At 40.9% G+C, this 17,183-nt stretch overlaps 1 protein-coding gene across 1 annotated transcript in view; it reads left to right on the top strand.

Moving 5' to 3' along the window:
- The window catches only part of ABCD2 (ATP-binding cassette, sub-family D (ALD), member 2), a 48,195-nt gene that overhangs the window by 23,654 nt on the left and 7,358 nt on the right, over nucleotides 1-17,183 (top strand). Inside the window, exon 8 of the mRNA XM_009996790.1 lies at nucleotides 12,314-12,459. Within this exon, the coding sequence (XP_009995092.1) occupies nucleotides 12,314-12,459 (146 nt within the window). The remainder of the gene's footprint in view (nucleotides 1-12,313; nucleotides 12,460-17,183) is intronic.

Consider the following 17,183-nt stretch of genomic DNA (forward strand, 5'->3'; position numbering starts at 1 on the left):
TCTTTCCCTTTCTGTTGCTTATTCAAGTAGACCTCTAATGTTTCTTTCCTTCAATACTAGGCTTGTCAGATGCGAAAATGGAGGCAACCAAAGATGTACTAGTGTCAAGATGTACTAATGTTCTTCATAATTTAAGATTTTTATCTTGCTGCCTTTTTATTAAAGCTAGGACAGTATGGGACATAAAAGTTTAAAGGTTTATCTGGCCCTCCTAAGCTGTTTGGTTTTGCATATGTCTGCTCTATTTCTGGGGTTCCTTTACAAATCTTTCTCTGTCTGGTGTTTTTCCTTCTCTATTCTAAAAATGTCCTGGGTTACTGAACAAAACTGCATCAGCTATGAAGACTTATTTCCTCTCCTTAGCTCCACTGAGTAATCCAGATGTCTGATGTGATTTGCCTCAGTAGTCCAAGGATGTTCATCATGTGAATGAAACCAAACAAGAATATTTTGGTTTAAAGTGGTATAATAATGAATTGATAAAATAAAAGTCTTTTTTACATGATAGGTTCATGAAACTTTGAAAATTGTAGCATAATTCAAATGATATCTTAAGCATGGAGGTAGGTAGTTAGGGGTGGCCACTGTCATTAAAATGTGGTTGCTTCCTAAGGCAATTATTGATTACCTACATAATTTAATCTTGCAAAATAGTTATGTTCACTTTCATATACCATAGATACCCTATATTACATATGAAAATATCTGCATATATAGCATGCATGTATATGGTTCTCCTGTATTAGATTACTTTTTTGTTGGCATGAAGTCTGTTAGAGAAGTAGCCCAAGTGAAGTGCTGTGCAATATGCCTATGTGAGTTCTGTTGCTTCATCTCATTTTGACTGGCTCAGATGTCTCTAATGCTGTGTAGTATTTTGCACATCCTGGTTTCTTATAGACTTGTATTGTTCTGTCTTGAATGATGATCACTTTAGTTGGGTCAGCTGGAGTTAAACTGTACTCTGCACATGCCAACACTGCACTAGCAATAATTGCCCTTCAGCATCTTGCTGATATGACACCACCATCTTGACTGGGTCATTTAGTACTTTGCCATCAGTTCATGTCATGCTAGATAGATAGCACACTGCATCTATCTGTTGTACTTACTCTTATCAAGTTCATGGTGCTCCTTTTAAATATGTTTATTTCCAAAGTTCACCTCTTATCTGACAGATGAGAAGAAGGTCTGTGGTAGATAATGTTAACACAAAACATAACAAGAGACTTCAGTTATGCATATTATTTTGATGTAAGTTTGCTTTAACAAATTGGCTGCTACTTTTTTTGTTGTTGTTGTTTTTCTTTTTTGAAAAGTGAAGACAGGTTAACTCAGTATTCTGCTGTTCATTGAAAAGTGTGGACTTCTGTCTGAGAGGGCCATTATACTACCTTTCAGCCAGGGCACAGCTTTTCTGTTTTCATCTTACTCATATAGAAATTCTTGCACTTCTCCTTACAGATTGAAGCAAGTCCTGTATTGTCTCACTTGGACAAAAAAAGTTCTTGTCTTGCTACCTGTAGGTTAGCTGAAGCTTTGCCTGATAGCATTCCTAGGTGACCCCTCAATTTCCAGTTAAAGCTCACTCACAGCTCTACAGTTTGAAAGTTTTTAATCAGGTCTGTGCACTGACTGATTACAAGCAATGACAGGACCTTTTGGTAGCATGTTGTGAACAAGATTCACCTGTGCTAATAGTCAGAGGTGATAATAGCTTCACGGATTAACTGCTATTCCCTCTCAAGCCATGCAAGGTGCCTTCCTTGCTGGCCAGAGTCAGCTAATTAAAGCACAGCTTACAAGTCTCTTCTCTTATTAGACGAAGTGCTGTAGCAATCCCAGACCGAAGCCTTTAGTCAGCTTGCTGCATTGGAGTTTAGTTTAGATTTAAAAGGTATTTACATAAATCTAACACTGGTCTTAAAGGCTGCAGCTGAACTGATGTTTGTGAGGGGCTTCAGCATGCCCTAGGGTTTTGGTCCCTCAGTCCCTTCAGACTGAGGACCTGTCTGTAGCAGTCTATCTTTGGGAGATACCAAGAAGACTAAACTTGGGTGAGGAATTGAAACGTGTTGATACATACTCAACTTTTACTCTATATAGACACTGGTGCATTTTCTAGTGGGCAGTTGTCTGTAGCACAGAAGCCGGTACCACACTTGATACAAATTAAGACACTTGTTTGAATCAACAGGGAAGTCTAGGCTTGATCTGATACAGAGATTTCAGTATCGTGTCTTATCTGCTGGTAGTCTTATCAGTTGAAGCAGATTGTATTATTACTGCCTTCTGTACGTATGGATGGAGAGACTTAATTCCTCCAGACTCATGGAGGTGGCTCACTTAAAGCACAAAGGGGTCACTTGGTGCAAGAGAAGTCCCTTTTATTTGTGATCCACAAAAGTGCTTGAACATTCAGAGCATTAAGATCCATTTAGGAACTCATTGCGTTCCTACCGAGTCACAGATACACAGAGGTGTAATGCTGAAGTGCTGTCAGCTGCACAGCTGATTAAATGCCATGATACATATGCAACTAAACGGTGAAATACATTCTTGTAATCAAGCAGCATCCCTCCTATTTTGAATATTGCTTCACTGCTAAGCACATAAATCTTGTTTTGGCTCCTGCACAAAAGTGGTTGTCACTAATATGCAGAACTTCCTGAATTTACATTCTTTTGAGATGTTTTCCTCAATGTTACAGAAGAGCTAAGTTTTTGTCCGTGAGGACACCCAATTGCAGGAATGTTTCTACTAGATCTCTGGCAATCAACTGCATGGTGCTTCATAGTATATTTTGGACATCATGTTCTTGCCAGCGTGAGCTTGTAATGCTTCCACCCTCCACTTGCTTCTTTTGACGGGATTTTGAATATCGGAATTCCTCTTCAATTAAAATCTGGGAAAACTAGGCTTTGTAATTTTTTTTAAGTACATTGTCAGGTTAAACTTGACAAACATTTGATAAATATTTGATAAATATGAAGTCACTGAAGAGATTATAAGAAATAAATACGTGGCTGGTTTTTATAGGATCCCTCCAGCAAAGCAACTGAAAATCTATTTCATCCGTGCTAAGTTAATTTTGCTCAAACAATTCACTTGCCTTAAAAATTTAGTTTTGAGAGGCACGTCAGGGAAACAAATTCACCTACAGGTTAACTGAGATCACTGTGTAACTTAGTGCTGTGGACAGACTTGCATGTTAGGGAGTAGTCTGGTGGCTGAGTTTCATGACCTAGTTTCTGTAGAGAAGTTCCATTACTGTGTCCAGCTTGAGCAGTTACCTCCAGCTTGATACCCTACATTGCAACTCTGCAACAAAGGATCTTTGGCAGATACTTACTGTGTCAATAGTATTTTACCTAGGAGTGTGAAAAAGCATGTTTCAAATGTCTATGCATGTTGAATTATGAGAAGCAGCCTGGCTACGCAACACTGGGAAGCATTGGAGAAAATTTAACTACAAAACCTGCTCAATGTAAAAATCTCAATAGAAAAGACTGAAAGGATGCTGGCTCTTGTGAGGGAGGGACAGCTGAAAGAGTTAATAACAACTGTATCATCCTCTCTGGGAAGTCCTTTCTTTTTCTTCTTATTATAGTCTTCAATCAGGAACTCTCATTACAGTGCCCTACTGCTTTTAAATATCCACATAGAAGACACAGCCAACACCTTCCTATTGAGAAGAAGGTGCTAGTCCTTCCTATGCACTACAGACTCTGTATTTTGCCTGCCTCTGTGTTCTGGGCTCCAGAACTGTGTCCTATCTCCAAGGTGAACTGGACCTTCAGCCGTCTCCCAGCTCCTCCATGATCTGCTCACTCAGGCACCTTTCTCAGGGTCAGGTCCCATGTTTGCCTATGTGTGGGCTGAGGATCTCACCTTCTGTCCCTCCTCCAACTCAATATGGTTTCTAAGGTAAATGTAAGTTTCTTTCAGCATGGTGATTCTGTTCTGCATTTCTTGGAGACAATGCAATATTCACTAGTAACTTCTCAGCTTCCAGACTTAGCTATTTTTGTATATAGGTGTTTAACCCCCACCCCCAAGGAGATAAAATAATGAACTGTCAACTCATACACCAAAGATGGAATTTGTCTATGTTCATTTAGGCAGCTGAAGGTTAGACATCCTTGTGTGAGCTTTGTAGTGAATGAACTGTCTACCTCTGGAGGGTGATTCACTGTTGCAATGCACCAACGAAAGTGTTAATTGTTGATCCCAGTAAGAAAGATATTGAATTCTGTAATGCATTTATTAAAATTCCTTTTATTAGAGAAAAGGAATAAGTTGATAGTATAGATAATCACAAAACCACAGAATGGCTGAGGTTAGAAGGGACCTCTAGAGGTCATCTGGTCCACCACCTTTGCTTGAGCAAGGCCACCTAGAGCTGTTTGCCCAGGATCACATCCAGACAGCTTTTTAGTATCTCCAAGGATTGACACTTCACAGTGTTTATGGGCAACTTGTTCCAGTGCCTGATCACCCTCAAAATTGTTTCCTGATGCTTAGATGGCATCTCCTGTGTTTCAGTTTGTGCCCATTGCCTCTGGTCCTGTAACTGGACACCACTGAGAAGAGCCTGGCTCTGACTTCTTTGCGCCTTCCGTCCCAGTGTTTTTATTCATTGATAAAATCCCTCTGAACCTTCTCTTCTCCAAGCTGAACAGTCCCAGCTTTCTCAGCCTTTCCTCATAGGAAATATGTCCCAGTCTGTTCATCATCTTTGTGGCACTTATGTCCAGCAGATGCTAGGAATCCAGCATTGCACAGCCTCAGATGGACCTCTCATTGCAGCACAGCATGCTGCACTGGTCCCATCTGTGCTAAGGTTCATTGGCATTATGGTCTTTAGCACTCTGATAGGATTTTCTTAGAAGTAAACAATTCCATATATAATTTCTACTGTCAAGCAAAAGGATGTTTGCATGAGAACACGCTGCTTCATGCAAGATAAAGACAAGGACACACAGGTGGTGTAATTGGCGATGCCAAGTGGGAGCTGCCTGCAGCCTCCTCCGTTATGATTAGCTGGCAAGGTTTAATCTGCAGACGAGTGGTAAGTGCAGCACAGCAGAGGCCTGAAGGCCAATTTATATGTGCAGCACAGTCCTGCATGGTGCAGCAAAGTATAGCACAGGCCTGCACCCACCCAAGTCAACTGTCATGTGGGTTACTAACTCCTCAATGCACAATGGTCTTCCAGTTCTGACCACTGCAGCTGTTTGTCCATCTATGACACATCAGACCTGCTGGTGGTACCAGTTCACTAGAGGAGTCCACTGACTACAAAGAGAGCCTTGGGTGACTAACTCAAACTTTTATGAGTAACGTTTAGGTGAGATGAGCCTTTGGCAAATAATGCTGATTAGTCCTTGCAACACTGGATTTCCAGTTCTTTGTTCTTGAGTCCTGATGTCATGGCCTTGTGGGAGCATGTAGCAGGTGGGCTTCTGTCTGCAGTTCACTGTGTGTGCTAACCTAGCTTAGACGGGAGCGTGTCTTTCTGACAGGGAAGGCTTTTCCAGACTTCTCTATCTGCCTAGCATTCTGTATTAATTACACCCTATCCATTTTATTTTCTACTAAAGGTTACTACAGCTCCCTTGTGGCCACTTCAGGTACCTGTAATGTTTATAAAATGACTGTAACCATGTTTCATGGGTCTATATACATGGCACATCTCTGCATTCAGTGCTGTTAGGTTTGGTCCTGTGTAATGCAGTGTTTCAGAGAGGATTAGAGAGGAATTCAGTGCAATTTGTGACTTCCCACTTGTTGGCAGGGTGTCTCGTTAGTGACACACTATTGCTCTAGTGTTACTCGCATTTTTATATCACAGTGCATGCAAAAAATGTTGCCATGGACAACTAAGCAATGTAGAAACCCAGAGCAAAAGCAGCATCTGCTCTAGAGGCTTCACTGTCTACACTTCCTCTTCTCTGTGAGGTAAGGTGTCACTTCTCATCTGCAAAACCATGAATAATTTGGGATCTTTCTAAAAGAAGGAAAATGCCTTGCTTGTTGTGTCACGTTGCTGTGGTAAAAATCTAAAACTCCTCCTAGGTTGGGGTTTGCCTGGTGGGACTGGCAGGCTAGACTCTTGTCCAGAGCAGCTTATTGTTATTCCTTCAGTTAATTAATCTTCATGATCCATCCAAATCCTTTTATTATCAGGACTACCAGAGGTATGAAAAACCTGGGCCTGCAAAAATGGGATGTTTAAGAAAAGGGGAGTATTTTTTCTTGTCTGATTGGTTTATTTGATTAATTGCAGGAGGTGTAATTATTTCATATTGCATTAGTTGCTCATATTTTGTAGAAATTGTCTGGGTTTTGTTTGTGTTTCTGTGTTCCTGTTGTCTCTGCCCATCACCAGGTACAAATAGACTGAACTGGATAATATTGTGAACCTTAAACTTTATTCTATCTGACCAGTTCTAGTTATAATGTAAGTTATCTTGGATATGGTAAGTAAATAATGAGATGTTACCTGAGCAAGAATAATGCTTTAAAGGGTTTTTTTACCTTTCTGATAATTATTTGCTCCCAGGCTTTTTTGCAGAGATGTGCACAGATTCTTTGCAAAGAAAGCCATAGAATGATTAGTGTGATTTTTTTTCAGCTTTTGATAACAGATTCTAATTATATACATTCAGAAAGTACTCTCATACACTGCATTTAATTTCCTGTTGACTATGTTAATGGTTATATGCTGATTAGATTCCACTCTGGTAACTGATCCATCTGAAATATTTAGAGGCTGTTCATGGCTAGTCCTGTATGAGTGGAGAGGAGAGTTCAGTGTAGGGTATTTTAAAGAGAGATCAATTATTTATGCCTTTAGAAGGGTAGCTGAAACCTTAGCTGGTCCTAAAATCTCTTGAACTAGATACAATGCAACAAACTGAGCCTGTTGTCTTTTTAACATTTTGATAAATATTATGTATTATTTTTTAACTCTTCGATTATATCACCTACCATGTGAGGGTAGTGGATGCAACAGTACTTAAAAAGAACTCACTTCACATTTATTCAAAACATCTTGTTTTCTTGAAGTTGTAGTGGTGATGACTTTGTTAGTTTTTTGCTGTTTATTTTATTTATGTCATCAAAGAACTATTAGGAATCCAGATCACTTTTACTTAGTGGAAGTTGCCATTTCTTGAACATCACTGTTGAACAAGCTTTGCTGGTGTTGAAAACCATGGAGTTTTTACTATTGACCTAAGAGCCAGAGTTCTGCTGAGGTGATTCTAGTTGAACTATTACAGTACCTAAAAAATAGGATCTTGGCATCAGCAAGGTGATGGAAAGTTCTAAATATAGGCAGATTCCTTAGATAATCATACAGAGATTTAGAGATTTTGGAAAATTATTTAAAAAATAAATAAGTTGTAGTAGGTAAAGGGAGCCACCTACAGTTAATCTCTAAATATGTGTGTGTCTGAACTGCCTCTTACTGGAGCTTAAGTGCCAAACTGAGAGTTAAACATTAAACCCCTTTATCTATAACAAGCCCTCTTCTGAGGGCAGCTATCTAAATAAGATTAGAACTCCCTTAAATATGTTTTTGTAATGCTACTGAAGGATTAGGATACTTAATGCATTTTATATTTCATAAAGCATTGGGGGATAAAAAAAAAAAAAGATAACATAGAAAATACACAGCACAAGGACAGGTAGTAAAGCCTCCTCCTTCCAGCTGAGGACTTTGGTACATAATATACCAGTTAGGCTCTTTCCAATAACTCTGTCTTCACACACATGATTCCTGTTTCTAAGCAGCAGTTTCCTTGGTTCAGTGGGAAGATTAAAAGTGCCCTCCCTTTGGCTCCTCTTTAGCCTGGATGCTAGCCTGGAAAAATGGGAATCTAATGTCCTGCAAGCTGAGAAGAACTTAGCTTGAACCTAGTTCTTGGAAGAGATTTGCTAACTGTTATGTTGTCATACACCCCCTCATTTTACATCTCTAATAGCTGCTATGTTTTGTCCTGGACTTAAAACTGTGCCAGGGAGTGTTCTGACTGGACATCAGGAAGCATTTATTTCACTGAGAGGGTGATCAAAGACTGGAACAGGCTTCCTAGAGAGGTGGCCAATGCTCCAAGCCTGTCGGTGTTTAAGAGACATTTGGACAATGCCCGTAATAACATGCTTTAAATTTTGGTCAGCCCTGAAGGGGTCAGGCAGTTGGACCCAGATGATCATTGTAGATACCTTCCAACTGAAATATCTTTTCTCTTCTCTTCTCTTCTCTTCTCTTCTCTTCTCTTCTCTTCTCTTCTCTTCTCTTCTCTTCTCTTCTCTTCTCTTCTCTTCTCTTTTCTCTTCTCTTCCAGTATCATGGATGTAAGAATGGGGTATCAGTTTATTTTGCATGGAAGATGAAAAAACCCTTGAATATGTTCAGAAAGTATTTGTAAACACTTAAAGTAGATAGGGCTTGTTCTGATTTTGGAACAGAAATTTCTTGATGTTTAAAGCAACTAATTTTCCTTAACTTGGGACCCAAGAGAGTGATGTCCTTTGCTCTTCAAGGCACCAGTGAATAAAAAGATGTTAGTACTGCCTGGCTACAGTGTGCAGTGTTAATCTACAACCCCTTTGAGTTGGCATTATGCATCTCTCTTCATGCCTAACAGCCTCAGTGTGTAAGACCTCTGTTTAGAAAGACAAGTAACTGGCATGCACTCCAATGTATTTTGTATCATCTGCTCCCTCCTTGCTCCCCAAAGTTAACTGCAATAAAGAGACTGTATCATAGATAACACTTGCTCTTCCTCCCCATATTATTTGTCTAATATTTTGCCAACATTGTACACAATGGCATGTGCCACTTGGGCACTGGGGAATTGTCCACACCACAGGCTTCAGATTACATCTTGATACCATTTTTCGTTAAAGCCAGCTCTGCAAGGCGTATGCCTCAGGCATGATGTCTTGTTACCAGCAGAGTGAAGTTACAGCTCTGCAAAGTGAAGTGCTAAGTGCACCAAACAGAAATTGGTGATGAAATAAAACCATGAAACTTACTGAAAAAATATAAGTTTATGTGAACTGCAAGTATTTTTTCCAATAAATGCCTTGAAATTCCAGAAAACCAGGCAAGAATCAGCATGTTTTCTTAGCTTTCTGGGGGTTTCATACCATATATTTAAAAAAGGATTACTGACCTTAAGTTCTCTGTCTCAAAACCAGTGTAGGAATCTCTTTTCAGAGAGCAGAGAAAGAAATAAAATAATTGGAGAGTTATTACAATTAAAGACATGACCTCCTCCTGGCAGAGGACTTGCTTTTGGAGGCTGTAAGAGTGCTTGCTTTGAGATTGGAACCAAGACACTCCTCCGAAAGAGAAACTTCATCAGAAATAAATTATGTCCAGTTAAACTTGAGTATTACTTCAGGACAAAAAGACTGGTTTTGGGTTTTGAACTGCTAAAAATGTAATGAAAACAGTGTTTTAACCTGGAGCTTACTGGACAAGCTAAAATTTCGCTGTTGCAGTGTCCAGTTACTTGCACCGCTTACTACTTAATGTCCAGCTATCACACAAGTGTAACCTCAGCTATAGTGACATCTGAAGTTTAACAGGTTTTAGTGCCTTTGACTTTGTCACACGCATGGCAGGTCAGGGAGTTTAGCAGGGAAGTCTGGCTTGGTATGAGATGATTAGTATGAGTTAGATGGAATTTTGTAGCACTTTAGAAGTTAGTTATCTAGGTTAGCTGTCTGTCTAAAATAAATGAAAACCAACCACAGCTCCTCTTTGTGGTCAAGAATTGGAGCCCCAAACAGAACACCTCATGCCAAGCAAGATGAAGTGTCCCCTCAGGGACATGAGTGGCTCCTTATAGAATGGGGGAAACAGATCATGCTCCCCTTCCTTCCAGGACAGACCAGTAACCACAAGCCATTCTTCCTCCCAGCTAGTTAGTCAGTAATTGACATGGTTTGCTATTCCACTGCAGGCTGGGCTTTTCTTTCATTGTTACAAACCAGCTGGGGAGAGGTGTGCTTGGTCGTTGTACCAGGAAGTGGTACAGCATGGCAGCAGGTGTCCTGCTGCTGTGCTTTTGAGCATTGCCTTCCCAGTTGTGCTGTAGGTTAAAACTCAGAGCTGCTGATCATTACAGGAATATACTTCACAAAAGTAAGGTGTTAAACCCCAGAGAAATTATATAATTGATAACAGTCCTCCTTGCACTTACCTGCAGCTTCACCAAATGTGTCTTATACATAAGCTGTTCTCAACTTCTCTGAGCTCAGGTGGAGTTGCTGTCTTCTCTCCCAGAGATGGCAGCAGTGTAGAGCAAGTGAAGCGGTTTCTATATATGCAAGCAGTAAAAAGCCCTTTGGGATTTTAGATGGAGAGCACTATGGAAATGTAATATATCATTACTTCATGAAGTTACATAATTTTTTAGTTGAGATTTTGCAGTATCCCCATTAACAGGAATTGTTCACAGCACTTCATTCTAGTGATCATGCAGAAGCCCAGAGTGACACTCTTCCCACAAAGTAGAACAATGAGCAAAGAAGAGCAGCAATTCTTGTATTTGACTTGTGGTTCTGGTTTTGCTCCATCCGGGTGGATGCCTACCCACAGCAGGGAAATGACCAAATATTTTCAGCAGTCCAGAGCCCTTTCCATTCCCACCCACCCAGCTGGTGGTGAAAGTAGTTTAACTACGGGTGGGTACAGACAGTTGATGAGTGTCTGCAGCACTAAAACCAATGCAGCTGATGTCAGCTTGAATGTGCCTTTCAGTTCACATTCCAGCTTTAGTTCTGTAATTGTATATCTGCTGTATTATGAATTCCTTCAAATTACTCTGTGGTGCGTTTTAGGGACTCTGAGAATAACAAGGGGTAGATCCACCCGTTCTGCAGACACACCTCCAGAGGAATGGAAGAAACCTACTGAAGTATTACACATCTCAGTCAGGAAAAGCCTCTTTGTGGCTGAGACCTTCCCACAGGTCCAGAGGCTTTTCAGGGGAGAAAACTGCCCCCTTGTCATCATGCTGTGAAGTTGTTGGGAGCAGTTCTCTGTGGCAAGGGCAAGCTGCCTGGAAGCCTTCTTATTGCTGGCCCAGCTTTAACTGCTCCTCTCTGTCATCATCCCTTGGCACCATAGCTTTAATAAGACTAGTATTGTTTTGGAAGATGAACCCAGAGGGAGTTAGTGCAACGCTTGGCACAGAGAACAGGACAGAGTCTGGAGCCTGACTGCTTGTCATCTCTGGCCTTCCCCTCCAAACTAACACTCTCACAAATAATTCCTGGGATGTTTCCAGCTTCCAAGAGCTAAGAGCAGCATCTGTGGGACAGAATGGATTCTTAAAACAAGAGCAGAAAAAGAGATGGTCAGATAAATGTGCCTTAGATTGCCTTTGCTATCCTAGCCTACATGGCCTAGTATCTTTTAGAGAGCTGTAAAACTGTTCTTTGAGCTGACTTTGTTTAGAGACTAGGAGGATTTTTGGAGCCCAGGCTGTACCAGAGGCTGGACACAGCTCATGACTTTGTGGAGACTGTCCATAGTCACTCCAGTGGCATGACCATGATTTAGGCCTCTGACTCCAAAGAGGAGACAGATTGTTCTAGTAGGACAGATAGTATTACCTGGTCTGGGAATGTGATGATTCAGAAGCTGCTTCACATACAGCTTAGCATTGTGCTTGGCAAAGGGAAGCTGCTGCTGGAAGGTTTAAGCTGATCAGCTGCTCTAATGTATGCTTTTTTGCAATTCATAAGTGTTACACTCTGGCTTCTAGAGCCAGCTAAGTTAGGCCCAGTCCCAGCTCTGCAGTCCAGAATAGTAGCATGCAAAGGAGGCTTTCAGTGCTCTCCTGCCTGAGTGTCTCTTGCTGCACCATGGAAGTTTTTCCCGGTTTAAGCTGCAAAGTTTTTGTTAGAATTTACTTTTATCATATAGGTGTTTATGTCAATTTCTAAATACCAAAGCATACTAGACCTTGAATACAGCATAGAGTTTCCCTGATTCCAGATGAAAGCAGTCAGAATCGGCTGTGAAGTGGATGTTTATTTTGGCTCATCTGTCATTTTGTTTTCATGCTAAAACTACCCTGTTGCTATGCTGTAATGAGCTGTTATGGAAACCATACATTGTCCCTAGGGTAAGTTTAGAAAAACACTCACCCATAGTGCACCCGCAGATAAATCCAGTTTTAGCAACATGGTGTTTAAAGCTTTATGCTCTGCTTATAGAGCATCAGCAAGATGTGCTCACTTGGAGCCAGCCCCAGGTTACTGGTTTGTCTGTTTTGTTCCTCAGGCCCTACATGTCCATTGGAACACTGCGTGATCAAGTCATCTATCCAGACTCAGTGGATGACATGCACAAGAAAGGCTACCAAGATCAAGATCTGGAGTGTATCCTGCATGTGGTTCATCTGTACCACATAGTTCAAAGAGAAGGAGGTAAATTGGATACTTCTGTAAAAAGCTTCACAAAATCTCTTCCTCCTGTGTGTTGCTTAATGTGGCTTATCTTTACTTACTGAACTGGCAAAACTGGATCCAGACCTTTTGTGGTTATGGGAGGTGCACATCCATATGATTGTTGCTCCTGATGCTAGCGGAAGAAGAGCTAAGTGCTTCTCTCCTCCTCAGTAAATCCATGCTCAAGATTAAAATCCTTCTTCTCTTGTAATGGCCAGTGTTTCCATGGTATTGTGAAATCAATGACTTTCCTTCATTTTTTTAGAAAATGTAACCTATCTTAAAACCTTGCAATGTCACTAAGTACATCAACTCAAAAGCATGTGAATGAAAGGAGAGTCAGCTCTGCTTTCACCTCCCTGGTTTGTGAGATCCACCAGATTATGTGCCATGGGAAGGAGTGTCTGATACCAGACCACCAGGTGGAAGAAGTTAAAAATAACCACATGACACTGGCTGGTGGTAGAGCATTGCTATTTCCCAATTGCTGTTTAAGCTACTATTTGTTCTCAGCATTCTTTGTCCTAAGGGTAGGGGACAGTGTAACTGCACTGGCACAGTAAATGTCAGGATGCTAAGGACTTATCTTGTGTCTAAGGAAACGGAGCATTTAATGGCTTTTTTTCCCAAGCATAGCAATAGTTTTCACCCTTTTGTTCCTACCAGCCACTAGCCTCTAGTTTGAATTTCCTCCCCATCATTATGCTTTTAAAAGAAGAACAGGACAAAGTTGGTAATGTTTAATGAGAAGAGGGAGGATATTCAAACCCCTCTAAGAAACTGAGGCTGAGAGTTCTGAATGTATCCTGTTTCTCTCTGCCAGCCATCAGTGCTCCTTTGTGAAAGGGTACTTCAGGTGTATTGCCTTGTAATATGTATTCTTGGCATCTCCCAGGATCATTCTGGTAATAAAGAGTAGTTTCTCAGCCTTGGAGAATCCCAAGGCAACATCTAAATTCCCATTCTTGGATGTCAGCTTGTTGCTCTGTTCAAAAGGTAGATGGTGCATTTTATTTTTGAAGTATGCATAGACACTCATCTGATGTCTTTTCTGCACATTTTACAGTGGGGAGTAGTAATCATAGTTGCAACAGAAAATTACTGTCAATACTATACTGATGCTATGACATAAGGACTGAAAAAGTAGTCAGAGAGCTAAACTCAGTGACTGGAATAATTGCAGAGAAGGCCTCTACCCCCTACACTGTTGTTTTAACTACTCCTGTTAGTATTCCCAAGTCCCTTACTTCACTAAGTGAAGTGCTGAGATTGCAGAAGAACAAGCAGATATGTTGGAATGGGAAGCTGGAAAAGGAGGAGCAGTTAAATTGTCAGTGGCAGGAAGCCACTGAAGAGTGTGCACTCATGGCCTATTGGTACTTGTAGGTATACTGAACAACATGTGACCCTCAGTGGCCAAAACACATCCCCAGCAGTCTCTGCATGCACATTGTTGTGGTTTGTAACCCTGCAGCTGGAGCATGTAACTAATGATGGGGCAGTTACTGTGCTCCACATATGGGATGCAGCTGGTGCATGTCAGTGTTCTGTGTTGCCAAAATGAAAACCCAGGTTTGGATTAGTCTTGCTCTACTTTCTGTGCCGAAGAAAGTATTTATTGCTGACCCCATTCTTGCTTTTCTGCCTGTCTGACTGTACATGCGGCCACGCAGTCTATAAAAAGGTGCAGAGGACACTGTTAATGTTCAGTGGTGCTGTATTGAAACTTCACTCAGGATAGGGGCACACTGTGCAGAAGTCTGCACAGATGTTAAAAAAAGTATCTTGGGGACTTTGCAATCTGAAACGACAGAAGTGGGCAAAGCCGGAAAATAGAGGGAGAGATTATCACATACCAGGAAGTTTTTAGGACCATAATACGCTTACTTGTTCCCTTTTCTCCTTGGGTATTTGCTGGAGACAAGTCCCAAGGTAGGAGCAGGGAGGAAATCCATGACATATGATCTGACACGTTACACGGATTTCATATGCTTAAATATTCTTTAGAGCTCCTCCAGTCTGGGACAAAGACTCATATTCTGTTGCTTTGAACCAGCAAGCCGGAGAAATACTTGCAAAAGGTGAACAACTGAACTTTTTGTTTCCACATAGCTGAATTATTTTTTAAATTTCAATGTTTATTCTTTTAATTAAAATCAGATTTTTAAACTAAAATTATTTCTTCTAAAAATGGAATTTTTTCCTTGTAAAATAGTGGAAAATTCCCAGTAAAGTCTGTAGAACAAGGGATTTGCCCCAAACTGTCTTTATGCTTTTTTTGCAAACAGCTTTGATGGTTAATAAACACTGGCATTTTCCAATAGCAAAAAGTTTTGCTGAAAAATTCCCATCAAGTTTATACTTATGTATTATATTGCACTTTTTGAATGGGCAATACATATGAAAGAAAAAAATATTAATGAAACCCTGTTTAGTCATTCAGATTCTTGTGGATATATGGGATATGCCCATGCTATTTTGAACCCTTTCCACAAGCTGCTCTAAGACTGGAGCTAACTATCTGTAAATTATTAAGTTTTAGAAATCTAATTTAATTCTTCAGTATTTTTTTCTACAGATCCCCTTCTCCTTCAAAGACTTACTTGTCTCTTCCCCTGTCACCTGTCCCTAGCAGTTTTAAGCCTCTACCAGATAGCAGGCTCCATAGGGCATCACCCTGTTGTGTTTTAATTGACCATGAAGGTCATGTATGTATAATATAATGCTTTGCAGTTTTGTGTTCTGCTCCCTGTGGATGGTTATGAAAAGGCCAGATGGAGCCAGAAGTGCACAACTCTGACTCAGTTTATTTGTCCTGGCATAACTTTATTGCCTTTAGCTAAATAACTTCCACATCAGTACAAGGGTCACCAGATCCCAAGCATAAAGTAGCCAGTAAGACCCTGGTATTGTTCTTGTTGCTGCCAATGGTAGAAATTCTTTTTTTCAGAAATAATGTTTGACCCAGTTAGAAGTATATAGAATGGTTACAAGAATAAGTAACCCGGTTTGGCATTTAGCTTGCGTCACCCTGATGAAACTTTTTTCAGAATACACAAAACCACTAAAAGACCAACCCTCCTTCCTGCCACCGCCACTCTTGATCTCCCTGAGCCCAAGCCCTGGAAGAACCCCGTGCAATTGTTGCTGACAGTTGCACCCCTTGCTACTAGGGGCAGAATTTCCTTCCCACTGAGGCCCACACCAACGTTCTTCTCATCTGCTGGATGTTGGAGGGATGCAATTTTTTTTGTTACTTTCTTTTTATATTATCAATGAGGTGCACTCATCAGCACCTGCAGAGTTGCAAGCTGTACCAGGACATGTATTTAATCCAAAATTAGGGTAGCAAAGAAAGTTGTATTCTGCACAGATGATGAAAAGGCATGTCAAGAAATCACGGGTAATAGCTCGGAGATGTAAAGTAGATATACGTGAAGTGGTTCCTTTTTGACCTGCTTTGACATCAGTGCAGATTTAGCAAGTTTCAGTCGTGATGCAGCCCAAGGCTGCCGATAGCCTGTCACATGAGAGGAGCCGTGAGTACGTGTAGCAGCCTGCTGAGTGCAGGACCAGGACTGTCAGGTTAGGGCTGATGACATTACTGAACAAGTTCAACCTGTTTATGGTTTCTCAGCACCCCAGATTATAATTATTGCTCAGTATTGTGCATATTTGTCATATCTTTGGGTCTTGTCCAGGGAACCTTTGTGCTAAGCCACATATAAACATACAGACAAGCACATTTCCTCTCTCTGAAATTTTTTTCTTCTGGTCGTTTTAGCCCTGGATTTGCTTTCATTACTGCTAACAGGAGGAACTCTGGAGTGCTTTGCCAGCTCTTCCAGTGGCTCTGAAATCCAGAGACAAATCCCTGCAGTGCATGCTGAGCTGGGGCTCACAAAATTGATGCTTCCTTTGTTCCTTCCTCAGCTGAGGATTGCTCTTGCATATTCATCCTTTACAGAAACTGGGCTTACTTCCATTTTGGCTACTGCCTGGGAACATGCACTGTGCAAGAGGCTTCCATGTTCAAAAACTCACCAGAGGTGGGCTCTCCAGCTGTGGTTTGCTGCACTAGCTTTTCTTCTGTCACAAAGCTGTGACACTCAGTCCATGTCTGATGATGTGCATTGGAAGGTAGATCTGGAAAAGGAACTTTTAAGCGCATCTTTTCATGGCATCTGGGTGTTCTGTCTTGCATGAGAGTGTGAGGATTGACAAAAATTATTGGTACACAGCATTGCAGATCCTAGATGTAACCCTTTTTTGTTGTCAAATTTGGCTTGTTTTTTCCTTGAGAAAGTTAAGGTAAAAGGAGTTATAAAAAAAGGCATACAAGAAAATGGAATGTTGCTATCATGAGGCTATCACTCAAATGTGTATGTATTTCTACTGCTGTTACTCTGTCTTAGCATATTACACATGCAGTCTGTCTTACTAGTTGCAAAGGGCATTTCTGTGACATCCAGTGTTCATTGCATTTACATCATACCCTGAGCAATCAATGGCTACGTGTATCAAGAGGCTGGACAAGGAATTTGGACTCTGGAAGCCAGGATTATGTTTGTACGTACTGAGAGATTTGTGCTGCATTGATGGATAAGCCACTTCATTTCTTCATTGGTAAAGTGGATGTAGCTGTGGGTCATGTAAGCCGCTGACTTGGCTGATATTTTCAGAACACTAACAACCTTCATTGA

This window comes from Chaetura pelagica, unplaced genomic scaffold (assembly GCF_000747805.2).
Source record: "Chaetura pelagica isolate M959 unplaced genomic scaffold, ChaPel_1.0 scaffold534, whole genome shotgun sequence".
Taxonomy (NCBI): Eukaryota; Metazoa; Chordata; class Aves; order Apodiformes; family Apodidae; genus Chaetura; species Chaetura pelagica.